The sequence below is a fragment of the Glycine max genome, chromosome 4 (genome assembly GCF_000004515.6).
Source record: "Glycine max cultivar Williams 82 chromosome 4, Glycine_max_v4.0, whole genome shotgun sequence".
NCBI lineage: Eukaryota > Viridiplantae > Streptophyta > Magnoliopsida > Fabales > Fabaceae > Glycine > Glycine max.
The window spans coordinates 43,049,350-43,058,365 of NC_016091.4; the positions used below are offsets into that span (position 1 = coordinate 43,049,350).

General features: G+C 30.0%; 1 protein-coding gene across 1 annotated transcript; it reads right to left on the bottom strand.

Annotated features, from left to right (window-relative positions):
- Positions 1–4,416: 4,416 nt before the first annotated feature.
- LOC100779728 (succinate dehydrogenase subunit 4, mitochondrial) lies at positions 4,417–9,016 on the bottom strand. The gene is made up of 6 exons (XM_003523009.5): positions 8,704–9,016; positions 8,536–8,566; positions 8,402–8,415; positions 8,254–8,304; positions 6,993–7,054; positions 4,417–4,868 (listed from the first exon to the last, which is right to left on the bottom strand). The coding sequence occupies exons 1-6, from the start codon at positions 8,914–8,916 to the stop codon at positions 4,592–4,594; spliced, it is 648 nt and encodes a 215-aa protein (XP_003523057.1). The 5' UTR covers positions 8,917–9,016; the 3' UTR covers positions 4,417–4,591.

Below are 9,016 nucleotides of genomic sequence, written 5' to 3' on the forward strand. Positions count from 1 at the left end.
GCTTGAGGAATGGACGTAGACACAGGAAGTGACCGAACTAGGATAAACTGAGTTTGCATTCCTCTATTTCCTATCTTAACTACTTTATCTTGTATATTTTATTTATCTTGCACACTTGAAGTATTCTATTGATATAACTTTCATTTTCATCTTCAATATTCTTAACATATAGATTTAAAAGGGGATTTAGAAATCAATTAAACGAGAAATTTTTTAAGTTATAAGTTATTGAAATCACTTGTCCAACATGAAACTAATCCAAACACACTAAAAATTGTTATAAATAATATTTTTCTAATATTTAATTTATACCAACTTGAGTTACACTTACAAGAATCAAACTCATTAGAAAATTTATAACTCATAAACATTGTTTAATCAATTGAGCTAGATTCTTTTTTTAATAGATTGAGTTATACTCTGTTAGCTTGATAACAACATTTAAATCTCACTAATTTCCATTAAAATAAGTTATTTTTTAAATTGTTTTTCATTGAAATTTAATATAAAAAAGAGTCATTGGAATTGAAACCCCCTGTTAAATAAAAAGTACTAGTATTTTAGAGAGAAGATTATTAAATTAAAATAAAATTAGTTGAGATTTATTTATAAATGAATTTGGAGGAAGTGCTAGTTGATTCATGCATTAAATAGTTCATTAATATGCTATTAATAATGTATCCTTACTTACCTAATATAATTAATTCTTTATACTTTGTTTTGCTTTTTTATAAGGAGTTGAATATATTATGTTTTGCTGACAAAGGAAATTAAAAAAAACAAAAATAATGAGAAAGAAATTGAACTAGTAAGTAAAATCATCATTAGTTGTGTTAGATACACATTTTTTAAGGTGGATTCGCTGACTAAATTTATAAAAACAAAAATAAAGTTCAAATAAAAAATATTTTTCTTTTTTCTTTTTTCTTTTTTTTAAGAAAATGATATTTTTTTCTCATCAAAAACATTTATTAATTCAAATGATTCAAATACAAATAATAAGCAAATGTCTCAAATAACTATTTCAAATACATAAATATCATTCAACAATCTTAAAATATCAAAGTCTTAAGATAAAATTCAATTATCCAAACATTAATCATAATTCAACAATATTAAAATCTTAAGCTGAATGTGTTTTCATACGAGTATTCCAAAGCTGTCAATCATCAGCTAGCATCAACACTTCCCCCCGTGTTTGCTTGCATGGACTAAATAGAGGCATTCTCCCACTTTGACATTTGGTGTAAAGCATGATTTGAGGACTATCCAATCCAACACTTGGCAATCATAAAGCACGCTAATGGTGTTTTACTCCATAACAAAGGAAAACTCCCTACAACGAGCCTAAGGCCCTGTGTTATGCACTCCAATCCATCTTAGATGTCCTATACTTCTCTCAATCTCAAATATAAAAAAATAACAATAATAATAATTTTTATTTCAAATATAAAAAAAATTAACTAATTTTATCTCATTTAATATAACTATTTTTAAAATACTTTTATTTAATTAAAATTTTAGTTCCAATAACTCATTTTTATTCCTAATACCAAGTTCCAATTAAAAATATGTTGGGGAAAATTTTAATCTTTAATTGAGATTGTACAATTAAAAATGTGATTAACAAATTTTCTTGATTAACATGAATGAATTGTTTTTCTTCTTATGTTTAAGAATAAAATAATAAATACAATCATCATTAGTTGCGCTAGATACGTATTTATTACATTCTCTCTATCAAAATCCTGATTAACTAGAGCATTAAAATGTTTTTGTAGGTACTAACCTATCTTCTCTAAAGTTCAAATCACTAGAAGAGAAAGTCACAACAAACATGTCTTGCAACTAACTCAAAGTCAACATTGGACATGTTCGACCACGTCACTAATAATTGAAGAAACATACATGGAATACAATTAACTTAATTATATTATATACTATTATTTAATTATTATTTTCAAAACTAAATTTGATACAATATGACCTAAGATTAATTTTCGATTAAGAATAAATGAATTGAAAAGAAATATTTTTATTAATTTAATTAATAAAGTCTGTTGTTAAAATTCACTTTAAACATAAATGTTAGGTGACCCCTAAATATTTGTTCTTATATCTCGATTTAAGAAAGGAAAATAAAAATTAAATTCATGTATTTCCACGAGTAACAAATTTAATGTATGTAGTAATAACTAATGAGTATTGTTTTAAAATTTATTTCTTAAAATTTATTTAATCCTAACTTATTTCTCAAATTTAAGTTTAATGTAATTTATTTTACAGACTAGTAAAACTAAAATACTAGTATTGTTTTAAAATTAAAATTAATTATAAAAATAAAAACACCAATTAAAAGTTTAAAATATCTAATTCAAATAAAAAATATTAAAAATCCTTCAGACTTTAATTATACTATGTAACAAATATATATATCCATACTATAATATTATGTGTGTAATGTTGAGTTTGGAATGAGTTATAAATGATGTGTGTGTAATTCAAATTAAAAAGTTAAAAATCTTGCAGACTCTTTTATTTAGATCTGAACTGAAACTCATTTGACATATAAAAACTTCATTCGTTGTAATTAATCTTTAAGAATATTAGTTCAATTCAAGTTCGATTTTCATCCTTAAAATTTACCTACTTAATATAAAACGATAATGTATTCTGTTTATTGACTTAAAGTCGGAGGAGCCAGTCCGACAATTAATTGGAAAATAGTCCCAAGTTCTAATTTTTGGACTAGAAGAATCAAACATCAATTTCAATTTTTATTAGTGATTCTTTGATAAATCATTTTGTAAGTAATAATATACGCTACTATTGAAGCTTGTGACAATAAATTAAATTAAACTTATTTTCTACATAAATCTTTTGTACGAAAATACAAATAGTCGTATTTCACCATGCTGAAGGTTAACTTTATGCAAAACAATATTCAACAAATTAGTTGGCTGCGTAAGTTTCATAATTTGTGTTGAAAATTAACTGAAAAAAGGGTATCATAAAAAATAGTGACAATAAAAACATGGGAAGATAAACATAAAAGACTGGTAACATATTTAGCATTCTCCTTTTCGTCACTATAAGCTGAATCGCATGATGACAACACAAAATAATCACCGAACATAAATTATTTAACAAAATCAACATGAAAATTGATTCAACAATTAAAAGAGTATAAAAAATTATCAAAATCTACATTAACATTTATCTGAACCTAAATCTAACTATAAGTATAAATCTACATTCTACAACATAATGTATCCTAGATTGTCCAAAGATTAAAAAACGCTAATCACACCTTAAGAAAAAATGTCCATAATACATGCTGCAATATAAATATGCATACCCTTTTTTTTTCATAAACATGTAGCAAAAACAAAACATTTATTTATTATCAACACTATAATTAAGGGTGTACCTAGATCTATTTGAATTAGATTTAACAAATGAATTAGATTTAACCAAAAACCCATGAGACAACTCAATCAAATTTAAACATATGGTTTGAATTGATTTTCCACAAAAAAAAAAAATTAAAATCCAATCTAAACCAACCTTATTTATTAACGATTTAAGTCGAATCAACAGGTCAAAACATTTCAATTTGTATAATAATTTTTAAAAACTCTATTTTTTATAAGCTAAATTTATTATTAAATAAAATACAAAATACATTATTGATAATTGTTACATGTAGTCAAATAGTGAAAGAAAAGATCAACGAAGAAATTGCATAGTTATCATTATTATCATATAAGTTAACATCCTATAAGAAATATGATTTAAAAATTAAAATATAATAAATAAGTTGAAAAGCAACACCCACAACACCTGGAAATTCCAAAACTAAAACCATTAAAGCATCATTTAAAAATTTTAATGTTCTTAAATAATCAAATAAGTAATATAGCTAAAACTTTAACTAAACTAAAATACTTTAAAACAAAATAAAAAACAAAATAGATGTTCTACAACTAACTGAAAGTTAAAATCCTAATTTCATGAGTGATGGAATGAAATCATGAGAAGTAAGAAAAGAAGAGATGATTTCACTCTTAATTACTAAGTTTGATAATAATAGTAATTTATTTTTTAAATTTAAAAATATACATTATATATGACAATAAATAATAAGAATAATAATAATATAATACAAATTAACAGGATAATGAATCATGTCAATTAATTCAAATATTAAAATTTGTTATTCAACCCAAAACTCAACGAATTTGAATAAGTTGGACCAAGTTTGACCTATAAAAAAAATTACTCAATTGAAACTGTTTTGATTGATTTGGATCAATTTAAATATGGGTTATTATGCGAGTGACCCATACCCAGAATACCCCTAACTATAATTGTATGATACTAATCAGAATAAATACTACTTAACAGCAAAAGATATATGCAAGACACGCTAAAATTCATCAATTACCATGATAAATCATCAAGTTATCATGTTGCCTCCCCTCTTAAGTTAGAAAAACGACTAGAAACTACAAATAAAGGTTTTGCCAAGTTTGACCCCCAATGGGCTCTTATTGGAAAGTAATGTCAGCACAACCCATGCACTATCTGATTATACAAATACAAAATTTAAGCAAACATCCTTCAATGCGATTATCAAGAACAACCTGAGAGAAATCATGACAAATTCTCTGGTCATTTCATGGTGAACATAGTCTGCCAAAATCTCTCCGATCCCTGCATATAAGTGCCAGAACACAAAGAAATTTGCGAAGAGCAATGAATAAGTGTTCGGGTATATTAGAAGAAGAGAGGCAACTGCAGTAGCTTTTAGGAGCTGCTCTCTCTTTGTCTTCGTTGCCTTACTCAATCCACTGTTTCGTTCCTTCCTATATGCCAACCAATAGATAGCGGGAAATGGGAATTAACCAAACCATATCTACAAAATACCACTCATGGAACTCATAAGTGTCTTAATGTTTCATTCATTATCAAACAATGATTCAAGCATTAAGACCAATCCAATGCCCCTTTAAACCTTGAATAAACTAAACCACAATTAGGAAGGTATAAGCACAACAATTAGAGCATTATATATTTATATACCCCCAGAGCATTGGAACTAATAGGCCATGGATATAAGCAACAACAGCAATGAAAAAATAGAAACAGGTTTATTATCAAGAAACAAGAAACGGGAGTAGAAAACACACATCTGATCCAAAACTCAATTAACTTATATTGGATGTTTGTATCACACAGCTATCAGCTCAAATTCCAGCTAAACACATACTAAGCCTTGGTCAAGAAATAAGAAGGTAATACAACTTTTGGCAACATCAAGCTACATAATATTGTTCATAGTAATACATAAAATCAAAGAATATCTTCCACACTTAGTTGGGTTAGATAGAGTGCAATTAAATAATGTTAACAGTGCCCTAGTAATTCAAATCAACATTGAAACTTTACTAAAGAGGTTGGAGAAGATTCTAATTTGCAGGCATTGAGTTGAGTGGGTTTTTGCATAATGAAGATAATTTGATTCTTCTCTATGAAGATGAGAGAGGTCTGCTTGAGGATGAACTACAGGTCGAAGATGATCTCCAGATTGATCAAAGTAATGACTCATCCTGAACTTTTGATCAACAAAAAGTTCAGGAAGATTTTCTTGATTTTGATAGTAACTTAGAAGAAGTAAAGAAGCTTTTTCAACAACAACAAAGTATTGAGGTTAACAATAATTATAAGTTTAGGCAGCCCATATCCCATAGAGAACAATATTAATCTTCTAGGAGGCCATTCTATTAATGCTGGTTCTGAAAAGGGAATTCTGCCTAGCCTAGATGTTGAACAGATGAAACCTTTTGACAAAGTGAAGGGCATTGGATTGGATGAGGAAGCTATTTCTATTAGTACACACAATACAAGCGATTTGATTTTCTGATCCACAATCACTTTCTGATTAATCTGTTGGGTAAAGGAAGTAAAGGTGATCTTTTGCCAAATACATATAATACAAGTGGAAGAAGGTAGCAACAACAGTATATTATGGAGACCAAAAACGAATCAGCAGGTTTAATTAGGTTTTCTCAAGCTTTGAAGTTATCTTTGTTTAAAGCAGAGGGGATCTTGTTTTGAGTTTATTTTAGTATTGACTTATCCATTTTGTTGCAGGATTTTTGTGGAGGGAATTTTCTAGTACATTTTTGGCCTTTGGGACATTTGTGGTTCCATTTTGTGTTTTTTCTTCCTAGGGTTGTGTTTCTTTGTGGTTTCCTAGGATTTTTAACTTTTTTTTTTCCTAGACTTTTTTGGTTTTATTCGAGGATATCTAATCCTCTTTTTGTATTTTCCCCTTCCTATTTAATAATATTTCCTTTTAATATGATAAATGAAAGGAATGACTGAATGTACAATCAAAATTCAAAATTCTAGATATACACAGAATCAATCAATACACTAATGATGCTTAACAATGTTGAAAGCATGATCAATTTTACAAACAAACGAGATTAACTGTATATTGTGGAGAGCATAAACTGTGAAGGAATCAGCAGGCTTAATTAGGCATTCTCAAGCTGTTAAGTTATCCTCTTTGCTTAAAGCAAAGGGGGTATTGTTTTGAGTTTTTCCTAGCAATAGTTTATCACTTTTGTTGCAGGTATTTTGTGGAGGAAGTTTCCTAGTAGAGTTTTGGGGAAATTATTGTGGTTCAATTTTGGGTTTTCTCCTTGGGTAGTGTTTGTATTGTGGTTTGAAGGATACCCTTATCCTCTTTTTATTTTATCATTTGTATCTAATAATAACATTTCTTTCTCTAGAACATAAATGACAGTAATAATTAGATATACAGTAAAACTTTCAAATTTCTAGCTATCCACAGCACCTAACCATTGTGAAGAGACTCAACAATAATCAAGCCAGTCAATGCAATAATGGATGACACTTAACAAGATAGAAAGCACGATCAATTTTACCATCAAAGCTGTAATCGTATTGCAACAACTAACCTTTCGGCACCATCCTCTGTAGTAGCAACTGTGGCATAACCAGCTACACTTTGAGGCGGAACCTGGGAGCCATTGTTGTTGGTCACACAAATGAACTAGACTTGAGCATTTAGCATTACCAGTACCAAATATAGAATTCATTCCATCCAGCATCCAATACTTAGTGCAGGTCATTAAAATGAAATATTACTAAATCAAAACATACAGTGTGACCCCAGGTATTGAACATCTATGGTAAATGTCATGAAAAATCAACAGTTAGTATTTGAATCAAATTATTCAATGCAGCTGCTTCTACAGGAAAATTATTTTCTATTCTTTAGTTATTCACATGTAATCCAAGTATATGTTACATAAATACATCTCTCTAACACTTGTGAGCCAGTAAATATGTAAATAAATCAACAAAAAAAGTTCCTCTGGTCAGTGTTGTCAATTGAGGATTGCAGAAAATGGCGGAAAGCCAATAATCTGCTATATCATATAGTGGATAGTATCAGGGGCATATAGCGCAAGTCACATAGCGGTTGAAATATATGATATATATATCAATTACATATGTACGAAAATTAAGTTGTATTTGTATGCAAATAACAATAAAATACATAAAAATTGGCATAATATTATCTCAAAAGTTCAATTGGCTGGAGACTCGCAAGGATGCAGGATGCATGCCACAACCACAACATTGATGGCAGCCACAATAGCGGAGGGAATCGCAATTGCAGGTCCAAGAAATTCTGCTATGCAATAGCACTGTAGCAGCTATTTAACAACACTGCCTCTGGTTAAGCATATATTTTTTTTTAATAATTATCATGATGAATAACTTGTTAGTCTATAGTGTGGAGACTAGAACAAGGAGTTGGCTCATTATGTTGTATCTTAAAGGTGTGAAAAAATTACAAAGAATATTTTCTTTACACATGACGGCCAAAAAGAGCCTCTACTTCACTTAAAAGATCATGTCAAATGAAAGCCCTTTAGAAATACTAGTTCCTTTGAATGACAAAAACTACTTGTTGATAGTCGCTATTCTAATTCTCTTTTCCTTGCTTAAGGCAGTTGAATATATACATACGTGCAAACAACACATCATTAAACATCACGCATAATCACAAACAAATTCCAATAACGATGAAGACTTAAACCAGAAAGATACATAACATGCAACAGTAATAAAAATTGAATAAGATGTCTGCAAAGGTCAGTATTCAAGCATAGCTATATAAGAGAGTGAGAGAGAGAATCTTGAATAAACCTCAAGAGTGGCTTTGCCCGTTCCTTCAAGAGGGCGATACAGTTTGAGAACCTAACATGATTCACATAACCAAACAAGAAGTTAGACAACCAAACCAACTTCAACGAGAACTATTCCACAACCAAATTCCAGAGCATTTCGTAATTACCTCGTGAGCGCGTCCTGGAAAGCAAAACACCCACATCCAGCACAATCACAACGCAGAAGGCGAATTCATTAGAAACTAAAGACACATCAAAATCAAATCATGAAAGCAAAACGCAAAAAACTTATAAAAAAAACCTCGGTTTCCAATGAGATTCCCGACTCTAATCTGCAACAACACAAGTAGGAACAGTTACGACTTACGAGCCCTAAAAGTATCACCGAAGAATCCAATCACAACGAAAGTAGTACGGACGAGAGATCGAAGCGTAATAAGTAATCATATGAGAAAATGGAGGAACTTACATCAGATCCGGAAAGCGTGATTCCGCGTGACTGAGTGGCGGACCACGGAGCGGTGAGGAGGCTGTTGAGGGCGGAGGGAGAGGGGACTGGCGGCGAAGGTGGCGGCGGAGAGGTTGTGGCGGAGGATGCGTGAGCGACGAGGCTGGAAGAGATTCTGAAGAGAGGCTTTGAATTGGAGAGCCTCTTGCTCAGCGTCAGGGACATAGATTGCATTTTTGCTTTTTTCGCTTTCTTCTGATGAGAGGAGTCAAGCCAAGCTAATACTATGCAGGATCGGTACTTCTTACGCGAGGCTATGATGAGTATTTTTTTT